Here is a 23197-nt window from a genome sequence, read left to right on the forward strand (position 1 = left end):
ACAGATACCAATACAGCCTAGAGAACAGCCACAGTGGCCACTAATGGAGTAGTCTGGTAACCAGCCACACATCAGATGCTGATAGAAAAGCTCCAGGGCCAGCTGCCATGGCCATGCCTTGGGGACCACTAAGTAGCAGCAGATGAGACTACCTCAAAGGGCTACCAAAATAGTCCTGAGTGTGGCCAGAACAGTTGTGGGTGGACAGTCAACTGGGTAACCCTGTGGCCAGCTGGTGCAACCCTAGGGCCAACACACCAGCTGCCTTCCTCATGGGCTACTCCAGTAACCAAAAGATACAGCTGGTGGATGCAGCAGGGGCCAGAGCTGCCGCTGATCATTGCCATGCCCCCTCCCACAGCAGTAGCGCCCAAAGGAAGCCCCTCACACATAACACTCACCAGCCTCAGATTTGGTTAGGGATATTTTATATGGACCATGAATTTTCATTTATTACCTATGACCTGCTCGTGAATTTTCCTAAAAATATCCACATCTAAATCGTACCCTCTCTGACAGTTATGGCTGCGCAACAATTCTATTTTAAACTGCTTATAACTTTACTAAACTTTTAATAGTTCAGAATGAAGTTTGCCATCCTGGGTACCTGCCTCTGCCTTTTTTTAAATTTTATCTAGTGTTCAGTAAAAGATAATTGTGATACAATTCCTCCCCAAATACTTATTATCCCCTCTTCCCTTATGCAAGAGTTGCAATCATCATCATCACAATCAATCAACTGAAAGATTGCATGGTTTTCCTACGGCGTCTACAACAGCTTCAATGCCTTCTGCTAAAATTCTCTCCCTTTTTTAATAAATGACTGAGCTCAATCCTCATAAAAAAAAAAAGCAAACATTCATACATTAGGGGAATAAGGGACTATTTCACCTTTGTCTTTACTGTGGTGGAAGTACACCACTGACTACTGCATTAATACCTCAGTTCTCTCTCGGGTCACGCAAACTTCCTACCAACAAATCCCACATCAAATAAAGCAGAGCAAGAGGACACTGGCACACACTGACCTTTTTGGAGAGGGGGATGATGTTGATAGGCCGAACTAGCCGTCGCTTCTTGCAGCTCAGTACCGGGCGGGTGCGAGCTGCGACACAGGTTCCATCAGAAGAAGAGACCATGTTCAGTCGCTGCTTTTTATGCAATAGCTCCTCAACATCTGAGCCATCTCCCTGAGCATGTTCTGCCAAGCCAGACTGAAGACTGCCCAAGAGCAGAAGAAATTTAGAGGATTAGACATTTTTACTCATTTTGCTGTGCAGTGGATAGTCGCCACCCAAAGAGCCTAACTGAGCTCACAATTCTGAGTACACTGTTCTGTTTCCTTTTCCCCCATGACCTTTCAAGTTAAAACAAAACAAAAAACCACAGACCTCCAGCTGTATCAATGAATACCTCAATCCCGACATGGAGAATTCCCTGACATCCCAGTCCTGAATCTCTTGAGATACTAACAGGTTATCTGTAATGGGCTGCAATGCCAGAGCATAGCAGTCCAAGAAACAAATTCACAGGAACTGATCCTTGGAACTGAGACTTGAACCCCAAATCTGAATGCTAGTACAGAACTGTGTGACTAAAATGGTGCAATGTTCGCCTTATCTTCTTGTGCGCACCAAATACCATGTCCACACACACCATCCCTGCTGTAGCATCATACTGTGTACCTACCTTAATTCCAACACAAAACCCCATCCCATTGGTCAGAGCAGTTTTCTCCTCATTAGTGTATAATGCGTAAGTTTTATAAGTGAAATACATGGCTCTCAAATGTGCAGCCTTGATGACAGAACTAACTACAGGCATATCAAGGCATTCTGTTGGCATACTAGGATAATCAATTATACTGAGGTAACTGATATCATAGCTTTCTGTTCAAAGAGCGTATCAATAAGAGAAAAAAATGCAGCGGTGCTGGAAACATCTATGAACACCTGCAAGCACCGGTGAGTACCAGATGCATGGCAGAAATTTCCAACAGTGCTTGCAATACTAAAATTCTCTACGGCAGATCAGGTTTTCATTCCTTCTTTCACCTAACAATAAATCCCACTATGTTCTCTTAATGGCAACACCTCTAAGGTAGGACCAATTCCATCTTGGTCTATGGTACCAATCTGAGGTACAGCTAAAGGGTCCATGGGGGGGGAGGGGGGGGGGGGGAGGGAGAGGAGACTGATCACAGAAAATAGATTTGAAATAAATTGCAGAGTTACAAATCAATTGTTATTTTTAAATTAAATACCTTCCAATAACGTTATTAATTGCTGTCTGGAAAAAAAACCTGTTGTGTTTTCTCTTTTCATTTAATGAAGTGTACATAGTGGCTACAATTAGCTTTGATGGGGGTCTGTGTACGGTTGGGGGTCCACACTAGTGAAAAGGTTGGAAACCAATGCCTGACGTAGGTAGCCTACAGCATTATTTCTGAGCACATCCCCAACTAGGGTTAGGTGTAGACTTAAGCAGTACTACAAGGGAGACTATATCCATACTTTTTTCAGGTAACCCAGGTACAAACTCTAGAGTGGACCAGGCCTAATTCATAAAGGAATATTGGCATCATCACCAGAGGCACAAAACTTCCCCAGGCAGCCCATGCAAGAAACTTACGCATTAATAACTCCGTTGACCGGTCTCAGCGCTCCACAGGCTTTGGAGGGAAGGGTTTCTGGAGTATTCCCAGCAGATGTACCAAGATTTGCTACTGGCTGGGAAATGGAACCACCCTGCAGAGGAAAAAGAAAGGGCACAATAGATAAAGTTTCCCACATAGCCATGCACATTTCCCTCATTCCTACCGCTGCACTGCCAGAGACCACAACAATAGGCTTCCCATGCAGAACTTCAATTCCCAGAGGCTTCACAAACAAGCAAATGCCATAAACACAGAAATCAGACTGAGGAGGAGGATTTTGGAAAAGGTTCTCCACCAGAGCTGGTCAGGAGCACATTTCCAGGCTTCTCAGGTAGTTACACTGCTTCAGTGGCCAGGAGCAAAGCAAACCATGAAATAAGGTCCTATTAGGAAGATTTTAGCATTATGCCTCACTGTAGTTCAATAACCACTCATGTAAACTAGCCTCAAGCTCCACTACAATGCAAACCTTGAAGTTCAGTAGCTTTAGACCCCAGAAGCTGCCAGCACCACCCTGCAGCCTGTTCTGTGTTAAGGAAAAAGTAGCAAATTAAGGAAGATACCTGTACACTGTCAGGCACCTAAACTCGGTCCTAATCGTATTTTAAAACATGTTACAACCTTGGTGTACATAAGGGTTTTGTACATGTTGGATGCCACACTACAGCTTCTGCAAATGCTGTGTGTTTAGTAGGTATTTTAAACCTGTCCCATTTTCCAAGTGCAGTCCAAGCGCAGTCCAAGCAGGGTAACAAGTAGTCAGCCCACGATACTCTGAAGATCCCCAGGAAAAGGCTGAAGAATAGGACATCAGAAGATAAACACCAGAAATTTCCTCTTGGTGGGATGGTGTGTGTGTGGAGGGTGAATGACCCATTTCATCCTCTCATCTGGCCCCTCTTCCTGAATGTCCTCGATAGTGGTGGGCACCCTGCAGCCCACCAGGGTTTTACATTTGGTCTGTGACATTATTTACTATTGCCCATGCGCAGGCTTGCAAGATTCTGCTGGTTTCTGTCTATGTGGTTTGTGTCCTATGGATATTATTACAGAGACATGCACATAAAGCAAAGGACATGAAGTGACGTGTGTGCTGACGGCACACAACATTGACTGCAAACATCACACACACTATCTGCAGCCAAAGTGCTACTTTGGTTCAATCGGCATGCCCACAAACCCTAGGTAAGCAAATGCAGTTAGCAAAAAACTACCTTATCATGGGGGATAGTCTTGGTTAAAAAAATATTGTGGCCCACTGAGATGGGCTACTCATGCAGCCCACTCACTAGCCTAGATTGCTGCTCTGACTTTTCAGAGGGATTTCAACAGATTCTTCTGCCTCCCAAGTTCATGGGCTTTAAATTAAAGAAACAGACTTTAGGACAGCGATGGGCAATCTGACCCCCTGTGCAGCTTGCCCATTCACTCCCAGTAAGGGATGGGATGAACTGAAAGTAAGGGAGAGGGAACCGCTGAGTGGTGATCCAACAGGGAACATTCTATAAACCAAGGCAGGATAGCTCCTTTAGACTAAGCAAAGGGAGGGAAAAGTTGTTACTGAGGTCCTTTATTTTCTGTGTCCTACACCTTGAAATTTCTGGTGCTCTCTGGGAGCACAGCAGCAGGCTGCTATTTCACTCAGGCCAGCGGCTAGCCTGCCACAGTCATACACAGAGACCCTGAATGGAGACTATTTTTGCTCTTCGTTGACTTGCTTACACCAGGATAAAGGAAATTTAGAATGTGGTATTGGTTTGCTGCATCTATGACGTACAAGGGGGTGGAGTGAAGGTAGCAAGAGCAGCCTGCTCTGCACTCTAGGCACAGAGGCAGTGTTGTTCAAATAGGCCTAGACTGAGAGGCAGCAGAGCTAATACAGTTGTCTGGTGACTACAGCTTGGAAAAAGTGGGCTGGAGACCCTGGAGCAGTTGAAAACCCAGGATGAGGGGAAGCTCCTAAAACAAAAGCAGGACCAAGCCTCTAGGAGGCTGTACCTATAGTTGTGCTAACCAGGTTCGTCTATTTGCTGCATGGGAAGAGCATCTGCTCTGCTAGGGCTGTGGGTGTTGAGCCATTCACCACAACAGAGTATCTAAGGGCACTGGCAGCCTCCTAATCACCCTGCAACTGGTTTCAAGTATCAGAGGGGTAGCCATGTTAGTCTCTATCCACAAAAACAACAGGAAGTCCTGTGGCAACTTATAGGCTAAGAAATATTTTGGCACATAAGCTTTCATGGGTAAAGACCCACTTTGTCAGATGCAATGTCACACACAAGGAATTTATAATGAATTTCTCCCAACAATTATGAGGCAACATTCCACACGCCCTGCTCAATGCTGGAGGACAGAAAATCACTCCACCCAATGGCCAACACCTGTGAGAACATCCCGGAGCCCCACACACTGACCAGAGAAAGTGACTGAATGGGGGGGCTGGGGGGGGGGAAGAGAATATGGACACTCAGGAACCACCAGCGATGGATCCAAGCTCCCTTCCCCTTTCATACCTCATCTCTCTTCCCGTTGCAGCTTACTCTGCAGCCAGGAAATGGGTGCAGCCAAAGAGAATGGTATTCTTCTCGCAGCATTAAGGATGGTGAGATAGTACTGCAGAACTCTGGAGCCTGGGCTGAGCTGAACAGCTAGGGTGTAACATGAAAGAGGAGATAAAGCTGTCCTAATATGAGTTCTAGTGCAACATGAATGTACTCTGGATTTGTTTTCTGGCTCTGTGCAAGCCAGACCTCTTCCTGACTCACCACTCCACCCTCTTTGTGAGCAAGTGTAACTAAGCTCATGAATAATCCTGCAGGGGGAGCATAACTGCTTGGTGCCTGAAGGGGACATTTCCTGTGGCTGACGCCCTCAGCATTATCTCCCGCAGCCAGGAGGCTCAGAACGAAACAAAAGGTGGGAGACTGGGAAAGGACTAAACAGGCAGCCGCATAGGGGTGATAAGACAACTTCAAATGAGGCCCCTACATGAAGGGGATAAGGATGAGTATTTCTGCTGTCAGGTAAGAGCCCTCAGGAAGAATAGAGTTTGAGGAGCAGGTTCCAGCAGTGACCACACGCCTGTGTTATGCAAAAAAGCAATCTCAGCACATGCTTCATTATTTCTTGGCAGCTATTTTTATTGCTGTAGCACACAGGAGGATCAGGGTCCCCTTGTGCTAACAACTGTACAGACAAATATAGGGCACTATCCTGAAAAGATGACTTTCCAAGTAAAAGAAGAGAGACAAGTAGATCTAAAACTAAGAAACAGAAACACAAGACAGCAGTCAGCGGATTACTATCAGTGTGACCCCATGGTACCAGCACACCATCTGACTGGACAGACTTTACACCTATATTTTTTTCCTTTTGGAAAATCAAATTGGCATTGGTATAATTCTCAGCAATACTTCATGATTTAAACAGACAATCAAGAAGAAAATGAAGTCTTCCTGCCACTATTCAACTTAACTATTCATCCCCATCTTCAATCACTGCTGATTCGCTTAAGTAACAGGAAACTTATCACTGTACGGGTTTGCCTTCTTTGAAGCGATCACAGAATTTTGTTTTATTAATTTTCCTGTTGTTCCCTGTCAATTATTTGGCTGTCATGAGAGACTGTAAATCATCAGTGGTCACTGTGTGAGCTAAAGCACCTTCTGTTATTCTTGCTCTGTTAGTGTACCTGAATCTTGACCTATAGCATATACTCTGCCATTCTGGTCCTAAGCAAACCCTGTTAAATGGAGCAAATGATGCAGTAAGTTTTATGATGGGAAGAACCCATATTCAAGGACTAAGAAGAGACCCCAAATAAGCGTACAGTAGGGTCGCAACGTTTGTGAGTGTTCAGTGTTAAGAACCCTTGCGAATGTTGAATTTTGCAAATACGGTGGGACTTAGAGCCCCGGGGAAGCGGCAGCTGCCAGCGCTCCCAGCCCGGGTGAAGCAATGTTCGCGAATGTCAAACATTGCTGTATCTGATTCCCAGTTTCAAGAGGCAAAAATCCAGTACAAGTTATCTGTACCACCATCTGTCCTTTACAGTTCAATCTGACAGTAATTTGGTATTCTTGTCCATTACTGATTGGTATTGGTAATTTTACATTCTTGTCCTTTATAAGGTTTGGCAAAAAATAGTTTTGACAGATTATTTCAATGTTTATTTTTCAGCTTTTTTATATGTTTTAACTTACATTTCCACTTTGGGGGAAATTATGCCTCCAATTACTCCATGACTGCAGACATTGAGATTCAGAATGATACACCTTTGCAACAGTTAAAACTCAAACGGTCAACATAACATGCCAAAATATGCAAAGAAAGTAATTTTAAATCAAGTAAGTTCCTAAGTTATATTTTTTCTTATACCAACTCCCTCCCATGTGTGTCAGCAGAGAAACTGGCATTAATTAATTAAAAAAAAAAAATCTAATCTTTCCAAGCCTAATTATGAGAAAAATATCAGGGCTGACACTTGTATGTGTCTGAGAGAATACTCAAAGCTTTCAAAACAGGTTCTCAAAATAATGGTACTCTCTCTGTTTTGGAAGCCAAATTCCAAAACTGGCAACAAAGAAAACCACAGGTTTTGTTCAAAAGTTCACCCACAGAAGGAGGTCTCTATGCCAAGTAAGATTGCCACTTGTTCAATTTGGTGATTTTTATCTGTGTGGCTCCATGATCGTTTATCTTAGCTTATAAATTCACAGGAGGAGATACTAGTTTTTCTTCTGTACAAGGCAAAGGGTTGGTAAGCAAAGTGTACACATTCCTTGGGTGCCCTTAAATTTTGCTCCATTTCTAAAATTTACCCACACCCCAGCAGCTGGTCCTTTATTGGTCACTTCCAGCGTGATGAGCTAGAGGTCCATCCAAGTGTGGTTTACAGTACTGTGTAGCAGTTTGCAAAAGCTCATCTTTAATATATGGGTGTTACCATACACGACTACAGGATCACACTAAGCCAGCCTGGACTGCAGGATGAAACCCAGTCTGTATTAAATGGTAAATATTAAGCTCTTCATATAGTTCCCACCCATGGATCTCACAGCATCTTATTCCCATTTTGTGGATAGTGCAAGTGATGTACAGATCAATCACTTTTCCCAGATGCATTCATAAGCCGTGTGCCCCTCTATCCCTTGATGTGTGATCAAGACATTTTTGCTAAAGGGAAGAAGGTCAGAGACTGATTTAGGTCTTTAGAGTGCTTTTTAAGGACATACATACCCATTTAATTACTTAACCAGTTAAATGTTAGGTGTAACCAGTTAACCAATTAAGGGAAGGAGGGGCTGCTGCTCCGTAGCACTGGAGAAGCCCTTGTCCACAGTGGCCCAGCCTTGAAACGCTGCAGGACAGTGGGCTTACAGCCTGGCCAGAGCAGCCCTGATCCCTAGCCCCTACCAGTTAACTGTAACTGGTAAGTCTCATTCATTTAGGGTGAAGCTTTCAGGTTAAACATCCCTAGTGCTTTTCACTTGTAAAACATTACATAAATGTTAAAGCTTATTGTGAGGGTTTCTAGGGGAACCCTGTTCTAAAAAAAGTCCAAATCACTGTATTTGTTAGACCCAGACCTTGAAAAAAAACCATCCTCACTGCTATCAATTCTCTAGTAAAGCCCCACTAAGAGGCCTCATTTCAGGATTTCCATGAAGTAGAAGCTGACCAAGCTGTGCACCACTTTAAAAAGGGCTTCCAGGCACCACAGTAAGGGTCTGTCTTCCAGGACACACAATATGCACCAGTACATGCAGACATGAATCCATTTCTGTTCTTATCTTTGACGCTTACCAGTCTGTCAGTCCCAGGCTCCAGCTTAACTTCTGCACTAAGAGGATGGGATGAATCATCTACTGCAGGATCCAGGCATGATGCTTCACCAAGGACTATCAGTCCCTAGAGGAAAAGAAAAATAAAATTATTACTGTAGCACGGTGCGTGGATTTCGCCAGACTCATGTTGTCTCCTCCTTTTTCACTCTTCAGAAACCACTGCCACCACGTGAAGTTTGTGTGCCTACAGCACTGTCCGAGTAGGATGCAAACTGAATCCGAGCTGTACTGATTTTCACATCATCTAACCTAAACTGCTGAGGATCCCATGGCTTTGACCCCATCTGCAGCATACAGTCAGCTCCCTCTCAGACAAGACTGCTGAAGCGGTGCCCTTCCTCTCTCATGTACTGAGTATATGCTGAAGTCAGCTAGCCATAAGTGAGCAAATACAAAGAGAACATTTCAATGGCATGGGAAAAGGAATTCCTTCTCGTAATAAAGGAACAAGCTCGAAGCCCCATCACAGCAAGACAAGGGGAAGGCAAGGAAACAAAGACAACAAACCCTGGCTAAAAACCTCACAACCAACTAGGAGCTCAAAACAGATTTTCCTCAATGGATGCTGCAGTCTCACAGTTCAATAAAGGAAAGAAGAACGTAATATTTTAATCAGTGACAGGGTGGAGAGTTGTTTTATCAAGGCTCTAATTATATTAATTCTCTTCTGTTTTTCTTCTTTTTGCACCACAGCACTTGGATTTGATCTATGGCTAGAACTATTCTAAGCATATACTCAGCAGATACTCATAATTCATCATGGCTGTATGGGAATTAGGAGCTGACAAAGATGACCTATTTAACATTCACAGGGAGGCGGAGAAGAACCCTTTTTCTATGATCTAACTGGGAAGCAGTGGGGGGAAGGTAAGAGGTGGGCCACAAGGACAACATTGGCTCCGATACGTGCAACACCCTCCACCCAACGTATACATAATTTAAAGGTGACAAGGGAAAGAAACTGTAAACGAAAGGGTAACAGTAGTGACGGGGCAGCACTAATGAGAACAGAAGGACAATAAAGCTTTCTAGAGTGGTGGGAGCGGGTGCAGAGCTACACTGTGAAGAGAAGGCAAATTAGGACAATGGGCATCTTTGATCATGGGGATGACTGGTTCTCCCCTGGGATGCAAGCAAGCCTATTTGGAATGAGGTAGCCAAACTGGAATCAGCCACTTAAAAGCTCATTGGCTACACATGGAATCCGAGCCTTTACAGAAGGCTAACATCACGTCTTGAGGGAATCAGATCTAGAATAGTAGCCCACTGGGTGTCCAGAAAAATCATGGTGGCTGCCCATAATCTAGTAATTGAATTTCTGTCTGCCATGCTTCTGCTTCATTATTACACATAGGAAAACTAGCCAATGCCCAGGGTGGATGTATTACATTCCATGGTTTTTTGAGTGTTGTATGATGGGGCTGGGAGTTACTGGCTTCTGGAATCCTAGTAATGATTAAATGTTGTTGGGCTTCTCCCAACCTCCCAAAATGGCCCATCACCTTCTGCAATCAGCTCCAAACTCACCAGAGCCTGGGAACCAGAACCAGGAATGTAGGTTACATAGAGAGTAACCGGCAGTGAGCTAGGAAGAGAGACTGGCCATGGTGAAAGGTGTGATGGAAAGCCAAGGGGACCCTTTTTTTCTCCTAACATTCATGGATGTATGTGCCCACTGTTTTGCTCAGGGAAAGCAAAAGGGGAGGAGGCTGACAAAGTCAGGGTTGTGAAGGACTTTATTAATTTTCAATTCATCTTAAGTAAGAACAAAAGTGGATGAGGAAAACAGTTTTGTAGATTCCCAGGAAAACTGCAGTGATGATGTCTAGGGCCTTAGGTAAGTATTAATAGTAAAATGGATTTGTATTTTTAAATGTCAGTCACCATTTCATTCTCAGCACCCAAATACTCCATCAAACCCCCCATTGTATAGTTCTTAGCCAGAGAGAGAGTTTCTAGTCTGATGACAGATATATATCTCAATATCAAATCAGAGCTTTAAGAATGCAGCTTACCACATGGAATGCAGGGGAGAGGAAGTCTATTTTAAAAATAAAAGCTGATGTTTTAAAAACCTTCATTTAAAATTTTGAAAGTAGCTCCTGAGCTTTTTATGCTTCCATATGGGATATTTATTACCAATGCTTACCTTACATTCTCTTTAAGGGCCCTCTATCCTGACTTGGGCTGTGGGAAATGGCTACTACTTTCATCCAAAACCTATGTAGTTTATCATAGTATCAAAAGGGCATCATTTAGATGGTTTTGTGTTTTACTTTTTCAAGCTTCAATGACTTGCTCTGCTTTAAAACGGAGATTAGAGCACTAATTGAGTTTACAGTTCAACTCCTCTTTAATGTATGAGAAGTAGAAGGAATCACTGAGCTCTGTCAAAGACTCAGAAGGACTCCTTGTATTTACTACTTAGTCTGATAACTTCACCCCATGCAGATTTTATTAATTAGGACGGGATTAACTGGAAGCCATCTGTACACCCCATCCGAGAACATGACATCCCCCAGAAGCAAAGTGCTCATGTTCCTACAGCATCAGCCAGTCTCTGACAAGGGGCAGGAATGCAAACTTGTACTAGAAGAGGCACAGTTTTAGATTAAGCTCCTCACGCAGAGGCTGTAGAGTTATCTTCACACCCTAATATATAAATCTGGTCCATAGTTATTCCAAGCTTTAGTAGGAGGAGATGTGTACATGGAAACTGCTAAAAAAAAAATTTATATTACTTTTTCTAGCAACAAGCTCCTCCCAGTAGCTGTTTCAGATCCTTCCCTCCCATCCCCACCCCACCCCCCCACCCACCAATGACTCATACATAACAAAATCCCTGGGTTTCTTCCAGATTAGCAACATTAAATGGGCCACATAACTGTATGCACTGGGAAAGGTTTACCACCAAGCATCTAGACTAAGAAGGGATTTATTATACTACGTCTATCAGTCTGAATCGAGAAACAATTTGAACCCAGTCTGCAGAAGTTTTTTGTTTTTGTTTTTTAAAAAAAGGCAGCAAGCTACCCCAACCCCTACCTGCTTTCCAGGAAGTAATTTCACTCAACCTCTTTACACTTGAGCCGCACTGATAAGAGCATATCATTTAATGCAAAGCTCTTAAAACCTACAATTATGCCTCACTAATCCCATGCGAGATCTTTCACAGGAATGAAAACTTGAAGCAGAGAGAGAGTACATTCACTGATCTCCTCCTCAGACAGGATGCTCTACCACCCACAGAGGCACTGCTCCCATTGCAAGGGTGGGCAAATTTTTTTGAAAAAGCATTTGCCTGTTTGCCAACAGCTATGTTCCGGGATAGGTTTGTCTTTCTCTAATCTGAAAAACCAAGCAATGGGAGAGATGGCCAAGAAAGTTTTATGAAATTAAGACAGACACTATTATGAAATTTACTTAATAAGCACATTTATTCCCTCCCAAACATAATAAGCAGACACAGTTAAGTCCAAAATAAAGTGACTACAATGAGTAAAAAGAATTACATAAAAACAAGTCTCAAGTTTGCTACTAGCTAGGCCTACAACCCTGGGAACTTCTCTGTAAATACATGCAGATTTCACATATTTGGGTTTTCAGCACGCAGCTCGTTATAAAAAAAAAGTTTCAATTCAACCCATCCAGATACATTGAAAAAAACACACCTGACTGATGCTGAGCTGGCTTGATAGCCTTACAGATCTTGTGAAAACTGATATTCTGAATTTAACTCCCTTGTCGTCCAATACTTCACTTCCACAACTCTGCCCTATTTTGATGCAGTGAAATGATGCCGTTTCCTTTACAAATGGAGATTTGGAATAAAAAACTCTGAATGCTCAGTTTTAAATCAAGTAAAAAAACGGAATTCAGGACTGACTCAGCAGCAACCATATTTTAAGTCTTATGCATGTTCTAACTTCAACTTCTGACTGATCTGGAATCAAACTGTGTTGTCTAAGCAATCAAAAGATTCTACTGCTGTGAATCACTGTTCAATTTTGTCCTTGTGCATTTCCAGACCCAGCCAGATTTCTAGAGACCATAACACTAGTATCAGCTGCTTTCACTTTATCAAGTCCATCTGAAATCTCCTTCAATTGCTCTTTCTGAAGTCAAATCCCACATCTCTCCCATTTACTTCCTGCTTCAAAATGTCCAACTTTTTCAGGGTCACGTCTTCTCAATTTGCCTCTGATGTCACATCCCACACAGACCATTACAGCTTATGTAATAGCACAGTGGAAGATTTGTATAAAGGTCAAGTGTGATATTATGACCCACAGGAAGCAAATCTGTGTCTGTATCCACATAAAAGCAGTTGCTCTTATCCCCCCAAAATCCTAACTGTAGTATTTTCCTCCCCACTATCTCCTCTTTCAATATTTGTGTAAGTATCTCACTATTTTTTGCCCCTTCACCCATTCAAATGTTATCCATTTCTGCTGGGGGAAATCTCCCCCAACATCTGAAACCCCATGTATTAACGCTATGGCACTTTAACTCTGTGCCATCTGATGGTGTTCAAACACCCCCCCGTCCCCCATCAACCCACCCCCCCTTTTGGGAATAAAGTAGAGATTAGCTTCTTCTTCCCCAGACTTCTCTGGCTCTGCCACTCCTTATACGCACCCTCAAGTACTCTCACGAGAAAAACAAAAACAAAAAAACTAGCTATAACTACCTTCCCAGCCAGTGCGTGAAAGCAACGCTCAGCACCAGCCCTGTTTAACAGTTACACTCACTAGCTTAAGCAGCACAGATGAATTTATGCTCTTTGTCACCCCAGATGGAAGAATTGTTCCTGACACGTGTTCAAATTAATATTAGAACTAACCACATTTGTGCAACGTGCCTAGCGGCAGCAGACACACATATTAAGCCACAACATCCAGAACATGACGTATGATTGCCCACGCACACCCTGCCTTCTCTGAAATTAAATAACCTTTGGGGGGAAAAAAAACGAGTGTCCCCAAATCCCCCCATTCCTTACCTTATTGGCGCGAATTTGCTTGTAAATATCTGTCTGTTGTCGGATTCGGTATTCCAGGTCTGAGACATGAGCCTGGAGCCAGTTCCAGCGACTCACTATAGCTGCTCGGTCTGCTGCCCATCTCCATTCTGCCCGTCTCCTCCTGAAAGGAGGAAACAAGTACTTGAACCCAACTCCAAAAAACACACACAGACAAAACTTTGAGTGGCTCAAAGAACTGATGCATCAAAACAAACCTAAAATGGCATAAATACTTTCCTCTCAAACACAACATTAATCTGCTGCAGAATTAAAGAGACCTATTACAATAGACTACATTGTTCATGTTTGAAGTTTCTAAACTCTCATGCTTCAGTGTCTGACAGTCACCCACCAGGGTCAGGAAGGAAATCAATAAGAAAAAATGGTAGTTTTGCTAAGGGCCCACCCTCCCAAGGCAGTCTGGCACACCGCGATATAGGGTGGAAGCCATAAAGGCTTCGTTTCTCAACAGCAAGGAAATCCACTTAGAAAGAAAAAAGGAAACTATATTAAGTTTCTTACTTTAACAAGTATAAACAAACACAGATTAGAGACGATACAGTCTATTTCAATTCCAGTCCACTCAAACAAACCTTCAAGTACGATACGGATATCTAATCTGCATACTGAAGGGAAGCTAAACGTATGTGGTATGCACTAAAAGTTAAGTTTCAGAACACCTGAGCAATTATCACAAGATTTATTTACTTTTTAAAAGCAGCTCCTCTCCAACACACATAGCTTTGTTTCTGCTGTTGTCCTCAAGATGCTCCATTTAGAGAAGCAGCAGCAGCACTTGGCACGTTGCAAAGGACAAGGTACATCAGTCAGCTTGAGCTTTGTTCCTGATAATTGGTTCTGGTGTACAGAGAAACATTAGGAACCTACTAACAGCTAAAATGATCTGTCTCACCTCTGTAACAAAAGGCAGAAAATCAGACCACCTTCATAAAAAAAACCTGTTTGACCTTTCCCTAAATTCACCACCCCTGCAACAAACACTACAGTGAACTCTGTCATATACAGCGTTCTATCATACAGAACTCTCAAATAACTGGCATTTTAGTTATGTTTTCTGTAAGTATAGTATAGTGAAAATAAATACAAATACAGCAAACAGTACAAGCTTACAGTGTACAATACTACTGTTGCTGGTAAATCAAGTACTCCGCACACATTTGTTTCTTAACATCTAATCTTGTTTTTCTTTTGTGTTATGCATTGCCAGGTATACCACTCAGTTATCCAGAGTGTCTGGCAACCTGCCAGTCTTGGAGCTGCCAGATATGAAAGTGTTTACTCTATACAGTACTGCAAGATGTTAAGAACAGCCATAATGGGTCAGAACAAACGTCCACCTAGCCCAGTGTTCTGTCTTCTGACAGAGGCCAATGCCAGATGATGCCCCAGAGGGAGAACACGGAACAGAATCGATGAGTGATCCCTCTCTGGTCATCCATTTCCAAACTCTGACCAAGCGAGGCTACGGACACCATTCCTACACATCCTGGCTAATTCCATTGATAGAACTAATCTTCATGAATTTATCTAGTTTGTATTTGCAGGAGATAATGCTGCCCACTTCTTTGTTTACAATGTCACCTGACAGCAGGAACAGGCGCTCTCATGGCACTGTTGTAGCAGACATCACAAGGTGTTGTCCAGGTGGACAGATGGAGTTGGATGGACATGTCCAAAAGTTTTGTAATTTCCTTTACTCACCTAAAGCAAGGACATGGATTCAGGACCCTTTCCAACCCACCCTTCTATGGAGAGAAGGCTATAGCCAGATGATTTTCCAATGTGTTTGTAAGTGACTTAAATCTACTGTTTGGATATGACCTATGAAGGTGATGGGTAAGAGGGGATTGGAAGGAATACAGATGATATATTTTTGCCAATCCCAGACAAGCTTCACGAACCCGCCACCCCCCGAAAAAGCAAAAACCCCTAAGCAAATGTGAAATAAGACACATACACTATGTAGGCATAGTTACTAAAATAGTGAGGGGCGGGGGGAGACATTTTCTGCCAAGAATGAAGCCTTCACTATTTACTGCAATGACCAAAGTTCCTAAATTCATCTATGGCTCTTTTGCAGCTGCCATTAAATACAAGCAGCTACCAATATATTTGCCTTTCCATCGCCAGATCTGTTCCAAGTAAAACAAACAAAAACAAGAACACCAAAGCAATGCATCACAAAAATACACAAGAAGTGTTAAAAACTTGCTGGGCAACAGAGCTGGTTTTGAGAAACTGATGAAATTCTGAATTCAACTGTCATGTTTTCTATGACTCTCTTTTATTTTCACTGTTTTGCTTTAACAAGCTATGTCAATCTCCAGCAGAGCTTTGTGTGAGGAGACCTGGACCATCAATGTTAGAACTGAGAAAAATTTAGAACAGCCTTTCAGAAGTCACAGTTCAGCCTCCTCCTCTTCCTCTTCCGAGCTTTACCCATGATTGACTTGGAAAAAAATTATCCTTGTAAGTACTGGAGAGACTCCATAGTTTCTTCAAATCATTTTATTTTGTCTTTATGTGGTTCCAATTCTTCCCTGTTGAAGAAAATCATGCCAGATTTCCACAGATTGTAACAATGTCAGTTGCATGTAATTTATCACATCCCTTGGAAACCACATTCAATGGCTTTTGTAAATTTAATCTTTCTCCCTGCTGTCCCTCTGTGTAAAAAATGCATGTTATGTTTTAGTCAAAGATGGCATCACACTCAATGCGTGTTCAAAACACTAATGGTAGCTGGATCTTGACACAAATAGAAAAAACTTGACCAACTGCATTCCACACATGCGCATGAGCCAGAGAAGGCTACAACGGTGGCCCAGTGTTAACGTTGGGCAAAGATCTAATGAGCCCATGACATCCTCAGAGCAGTCACAGGACTAGTCTGACTGCCCTGGCTGGTACAGTCCCCTTGGGTCTATTCTGCCATTCCAGCATCATCAGATCACAATTAGCTCTAGCTGAGCTCTTAAGCTTTGTTATGCTCTATTTTGCCCCAAGAGGAGAGGTTGGTAAGGTAACTGTAAGCTGCCATGGAACCCCTTTACAATAAGATTTCCTACCTACCTCTTCATGGCAGCATTAAATCATCTTTGTACTACTGAAATGGAGCAAAGTGGATGGTAATGTGAGCAGAGAATGTTTTTCTGATTTCCAAGTAATTGGTCCAGTTTTCAAATCAACTATAATGACAGTGACGGCAGCATATTTTAAATTTCCCATGAGTACAATCCTGAAGTTTGTTATGTTGCATTTTTCGCAGTTTGATTTAAATGGTATATGCATACTCGCACAAGAGTTTGGGATGTTATGAGCTGGGTTTTTCTGTGTTTTGTTTGAGCAAATGGCAAAGACCTCCTTGTCACCTCTCCCTGCATTCTTTGACAGCATCTTCAGTATCTAGGGACACAGTGTTTTGCTCTGCCCTCCTTGCAGGAGTTTCTAGATACTCAAGAGAAGCATGAGATAAAAATCAGTCTACTGCCCTGGATTCTACCAGGGGCTCCTCTCCACTACTGACATTATCTATTCCCTTCCTCACTAGATTTCTAGAAAGCTTTTTGATGCAGAATTAGTCTTAACATGCTTAGGAAGCTTTATGTGATTATTCCCATTCAAATTAAAATCCTAGAGTTTCTAGTATTAAAAACTATTTGTGTATCAACAAAAAGGCAGTCAAGTAGCACTTTAAAGACTAACAAAATTAATTTATTAGATGATGAGCTTTCGTGGGACAGACCCACTTCTTCAGATCATAGCCTTACCAGAACAGACTCTATATATAAAGCAGAGTCCAAAAATTGTTATCAAGGTTGACAAATCAAAAGAGCAGAGAGAGGTGGCAGGAAGAGGTGTGGGGTGGGGAAGTTAAGAGTTAGATTTAAAAAGTATGCATACGAGTCCTTACAATTGGCCAGGTAATTGCTGTCCCGGTTCAAACCGCATGTTAATGTGTCAAATCTGAATATAAAACAACAGTTCTGAGGACTCCCTCTGTAAACGACTGTTAAACTTCCTTTTCAGTAAAGCACAGAGTTTCAGGTCACTAACAGAATGGCCCATCCCATTAAAGTGCTGGTTGGCAGGTTTGAGAGTTAGAGGCGTTTTTTGACATCTGTTTTGCATCTATTCATTCTTTGTCAAAGAGTGCTTACAGTCTGTCCTATATACACAGTGTGTGGGCATCGTTGGCACATGATGGCATATAGGATGTTAGCTGAGGAACAGGAGAATGTGCCCGTGATTCCGTGAACAACATGGTTTGGTCCAGTGATGGTATCTCCAGAAGAGATAGATGGACAAAGTTGGCAACGGGGCTTGTTGCAAGGAAAAGTTCCAGGACTGGTATTATTGTGGTATAACCTGCAGTTGCTAGTGAGAATCCTCATAAGGTTGGGGGGTTGTCTATAGGAGAGAACAGGCCTGTCACCTAGGGCCTTCTGGAGTGTGGCATCCCGATTTAGGATAGACTGTAGGTCTTTAGTGATGCGTTGCAGTGGTTTGAGCTAGGTAATGACCAGGGGTGTTCTGTTATTGGCTTTTTTGGACTTATCTTGGAGCAGCTGGTTTCTGGGTATTCGTCTGACCCTGTCTGTTTGTTTTTTCACTTCTCCCAGTGGGTTATTCAGGTTTATGAATGTTTGGTAGAGATCTTGTAGTTTTTGGTCTCTGTCAGCAGGATCAGATCAGATGTGATTGTACCTAAGGGATTGACTGTAAAAGATGGATTTTGTTAAGCGTGCAGGATGGAGGCTAGAAGCATACAGGTAAGTGTGGTGGTCAGTGGGTTTCCGATAGAGTGTGGTACTGATCAGGCCATCATTGATTTGTACTGAAGTGTCCACGAAACGTCTCTCTCATGTGGAGTGGTCAAGGCATAAGTTCATGGTGGGGTGCAGATTGTTAAAGTCTCTGTGGAAGTCTTCTGGAGTCTTTTTACCATGGGTCCAAATCATAAAGAGGTCATCGATGTATGGTAAGTAAAGGAGGAGTAATAGGGGACAAGAGCTGAAGAACTGTTGTTCCTAGTCAGCTATAAATATATTAGCATATTGTGGGGCCATGCGGGTGTCCATAGCAATGCCACTGATCTGGAGGTATAAGTTGTCCCCAAATCGTAAATAATTGTGGGCGAGAACAAAGTTACAGAGGTCAAACACCAGATTGGCTGTGGTAACATCAGGGTTTCCTGATCGCTTGTAGTCCATCTTCATGTGGAATATTAGCATACAGAGCCTCTACATCCATGGTGGCAAGGAAGGTGTTGTCAGGAACTTTTCCGATGTTTTGTAATTTCCTCAGGAAGTCAGTGGTACCTCGGAGATAGCTGGGAGTGTTAGCGGTAAAGGGTTTGAGAAGGGAGTCTACACATAACTGGACAGTCCAGTATTAAGGGTGCCAATACCTGAAATGATAGAGCGTTCAGGGTTTCCAGGTTTGTGGATTTTGGGAAGTAAACAGAATAATCCAGGTTGGGGCTCAGACAGGGTGTCTGAGTGAATAAGGTCCCAAGTAGCAGCAGGGAGTTCCTTAAGTAGCTGTTGTAATTTCTTTTGGAATTCCAAAGTGGGATCAGAGGAGAGAGGTCTGTAAAATGTGGTGTTGGAGAGTTGCCTGGCTGCCTCCTGTTCCTAGCCTGACTTATTCATGACGACAACAGCACCCCCTTTGTCGGCTGGCTTGATTATATTATAATGTCTGGGTTATTTCTGAGACTCTGGACAGCACAGCGTTCAGCATAGTTGAGACTGTCTCATTTGGTATTGTTTGCGCATAACATCAGCCTGTGAATGGTTGCAGAAGCACTGTATGTAGGAATCCAGACTTTCACTACAGCCATTGGGGGAGTCCACAGAGTTCTTATTTTGGCCCTGGGTTTTGGGGGGCGGGAGGGGGGAGGTCAGAGTCAGACTGATGTTCATAGGTGTGTTGGAAGAATTACTTTAGACAGAGACAGCAAAGGAAGGCTTCAAGGTCACCACAGAATTGTATTAAGTTTGTGGAGGAAGTGGGGCAGAAAGACCCCAAGATAAGAGAGACTTCTTCTGCTGGGCTGCGTTTGTAGCTGGAAAGGTAACAATATTGTTCATTGAGCTGTGGTTGTTGGAGTTGTAGTACATCCTGAGGTATGAAGTAATTTAGACAGTTTATTGTCCTCTCTGTTTTTGCACTCCAGTAACACAGTTGTTACCCAACTGACGTTCCATCTCACAGCTTCATCAAGAGGCCCGGGGGGTGCAGTGGGGGACACGACAGGTTTTTACATCCCCACTGAACATAAAGTACACAGCCCCACTCACCTGATACCTTGCAGCACAGCTGATGGATATGGAAGGCTCAACCATACTTTCAAACATGGCATTGAACACAGCCTGGGCTTTTATTTATAGATCATCTGATCAGCAGTGTTTCAACTACACCAACTGCCAACAGCATAGCCACCGGTAACTTTATTTTTTAAAAATTTCCATGCACTAGGAATCTGTATAACTTGAAGTCCCTTCTTCTCTGGGCTTCCTCCAAGGGTCAGTTCCATTTCTCTGACCTGCACTAAAGGGCAAAACTTTGTACACCACCATTCATGAAGTAGCTGAGGCAGTTAACGTTTTGGAGGGGAGAGAAAACAGTCTGTCGAATCAGTGTGACAAAAAAAGAAGCCTCCAAAAGAGGCTAACATGCATTTTTTTAATCAATCTTCCTCACTTCCTAAATACGAGAAAGTCACACTCCTATTTTAAGTGACCTGTCTACTTCAGCTGTGGTGCAGTTTCAGATTTAACACAACACCACAATGTGCAAGGCAGCTAGCCATATGGCTCGGCAGGATCTGTATCATTCCCAATGGGCTACCTGAGATCTTTCGGAAGTGCTGACAAGGCCAACTGTACCCCAAGCCAAGGTGGACCAGTCGGTGCACACTAGTCAGGGCAGAGTCATTAAGGACTACCATGGTGGGCAGTTCCTGCTTCCTCCACAGCTAACTGCTAAAATTATCTATCCTGCTCGTGTGTGTTCCGTACATTTGTCAGCGCACACAACAGCATGTATCACTGCTTCTATGTGTGTAACAAAAATATTTATGTACAGAACTAAATGCCAATCACATTCCACAACATATTTTAGTATCAGTGCAGAAAGTCAATTTATAAAGACTGTTCAGTATCTTTCCATTAATCCTGAATTTCAAAACAGCAGCATGTAGAGATTATGAATGATGCACAGGTGTGTGAACACACGGGACTTCAGTCTTTACACAGTCCCGAGACACGAATTCCTGTGTACTTCTACTGGGGATGAGGGACAGGAGGCCGAACAGAGAGCAGGCAGAGCCAAGGGCAGCAAGACGTGCCGTGACACTGCAAAAAAATGAGGTGCCTGAATTAAAACAGGAGCTGGGCTTCACTATGAAGCAGTGGGTCTGTCCCATGAGAGCTCATCACCGAATAAATCACTGTTAGTCTTTCAAGTGCTACATTTCTGCTGCTTTGTTTTGCCAAGTTAGCTTTGAAAGAGACTATGACTCCAGAGGATACTTTGAAATATCTTTAAAACGCAGATGCAGATCCGAGGCCTGTTCTCTCAAAAGCAGCGAGTGACACCACTCGTCTGGCTGGGGACTCCTGCCAGGCAGTGCTTCTTTCTAGAAGTACCGAAGAGAGCAAGTGCGGTTGCACAACACCAGGCGGCCAGAAGGCAGACTGCTGCAGGACAGGAAGTTGGCCAGGAGATGTAGCTAAATGGCACCAAGCCCACTCTAAGTGCCTGCGCATGCACACGGCTGGCAGTACACAGCTTGACTGACAAGGACACTGGCCTAGAAATGTAAGTGGATGGTAAACAGAGCGCGTGTGCACAGAATTAGCTGCCATACGTCTCCTTGCACGCTAACATCACGTCACAAAAAGGAACAGAATTAACGGGTGCTCAAGTCCCAGCCCTTTTTCTTTGTTAAATGGGGAGGACCCCAGCAGGGAAGGTAAAGAGAGGCAGCAAACCAGGCTGACCAGAAAGGGAGAAACCAAGAGGAGACTGGAAAGGCTCAAGTTCAGCCTGCAGGGTTATAAATACTGCACGGGATGATTAAATGCCATGACTTCCAGGTAGGTTCCCTCCTCCTCCTCCCTTTGAAGGGGTGGAGTCATGCAGAAGGATCATATCTCCTCAACATGCTCATGTGACCCATGGCAGAGAGCCCTGCTGTCATTTGGCACCTTGAGATAGGCAGGGAAAAACCTCAGGATGTAAACAACTCTTTAGGGAACAGGGAAATAGGAGAGCCTGTGGGAGACGCAGCCCATGGCAGGGACAATCATGGCTCTAAAAATGAGCCTTGTGCAGCTATTCAACATGCAGGTCTACCTCAATATGAAAAGCATTCTTCATTAGGCAGAGTATAAAATGAAGGGAAGCATCCCGGAGATCCACCCCTATGAGCACACTTCTTCCTTACCTGAAGGAGGAGACAAGGAAGTAGCAGATATAAGCCATATGACCTGGCCAGACAAAGCAAGCTTTAGGAATACACCCCTTTGAGGACAGCATTTAATCCTATTTTAGGAACTAGCAAATGGAGGAGGGAAGGACTTGGCCCAGGTCATACAGCAGCTCCCTGGCAAAACTGGGAAGTTACTCAACTTGTGCAGTAACAATCATTCCTGAGATGTGTGAACCTATGGGAACCCCACAGTAGGTATGCCTGTCTCCCCCTACTTCTGATCAGAGATTTTTGGTCGCAGTGTCCATTCAGCCAGTGCACGTGCTCTCCCTCAAAGCTAACGAGCATGGGGCAAACCACCCACTCTGTTCCTTCTCTCCCACAAAGCCAGCACTGAGATCTCCAAAGTAGGGGGTGGATTGTGGAGCACTCACAGACACACAGATCTTAAAGAATTATCGTTACTGCACATCATGAAACTTCCTCTTTGAGTAGCGCTCCTGTGAGTGCTCTGCTGTAGGCGTTTCCTGAGCAGCATCCCGATGAGCGGCGGCAGCTTCAGAGCACAGTCTGGTATAGGTGATGACACTGTGGAACCAAAAATAGAGCTGGAAGGTGACTCTCTAGTAAGTGTGTAGTGTTCTGGGAAGAAGCAAGCAGGTGCCCAAGTCACTGCCATGTAGATTTCCCACATAAGAACACTCCTTAGGAAGGCACTAGAGCTGGAAACCAATCTCACGGAATGTGTGCAAATTCCAGACAGACGGAACAAACTGAACACACAGTAATACAGTTTGAGACCTAGCTGGAGCATCTGGGCCAATATTGCTACACCTTTAAACCCTTCCACAACGGCTAGAAATAGCTTGGGAGATTTCCTAGAGGGCTTCCTCCTGCTCAAATAAAGAGGCCAAGGCTCTCTTAATGTCTGATGTACAGAGCACAACCTCCCTGCTGTCAGTGTGAGGGCTTGGGTAAAAGCCAGGGAGATGAACAACAGGGTGTATGACAAGACACTGCCACTTTGGGGATAAACTCTGAGGCCTAACTATCTTTAAAGAATGCTGTGAAAGGGGTGTTTGTCATTAGGTCCACTAACTCCTCTATTCTCCTTGCCAAAGCAATAGCCACCATAAGTGCTGTCTTCCTGCACAGGTATGTAAAGCAAGGAAGTGGCCCTAGGTTCACATGTCTAATTAGACTCCTAGTAA

At 43.5% G+C, this 23197-nt stretch overlaps 1 protein-coding gene across 4 annotated transcripts in view; it reads right to left on the reverse strand.

The window, feature by feature from the left end:
* KANSL1 (KAT8 regulatory NSL complex subunit 1) overlaps positions 1 to 23197 on the reverse strand; it is a 171516-nt gene that overhangs the window by 27195 nt on the left and 121124 nt on the right. For all 4 annotated transcript variants that reach the window (XM_074979002.1, XM_074979001.1, XM_074979003.1 and 1 more), the window contains 4 exons: positions 13505 to 13646; positions 8462 to 8566; positions 2632 to 2747; positions 1029 to 1221 (listed from right to left, as the gene is read on the reverse strand). In XM_074979002.1, coding sequence (XP_074835103.1) covers positions 1029 to 1221; positions 2632 to 2747; positions 8462 to 8566; positions 13505 to 13646 — 556 coding nt within the window. The remainder of the gene's footprint in view (positions 1 to 1028; positions 1222 to 2631; positions 2748 to 8461; positions 8567 to 13504; positions 13647 to 23197) is intronic.

This window comes from Carettochelys insculpta, chromosome 28 (genome assembly GCF_033958435.1).
Source record: "Carettochelys insculpta isolate YL-2023 chromosome 28, ASM3395843v1, whole genome shotgun sequence".
Lineage (NCBI taxonomy): Eukaryota > Metazoa > Chordata > Testudines > Carettochelyidae > Carettochelys > Carettochelys insculpta.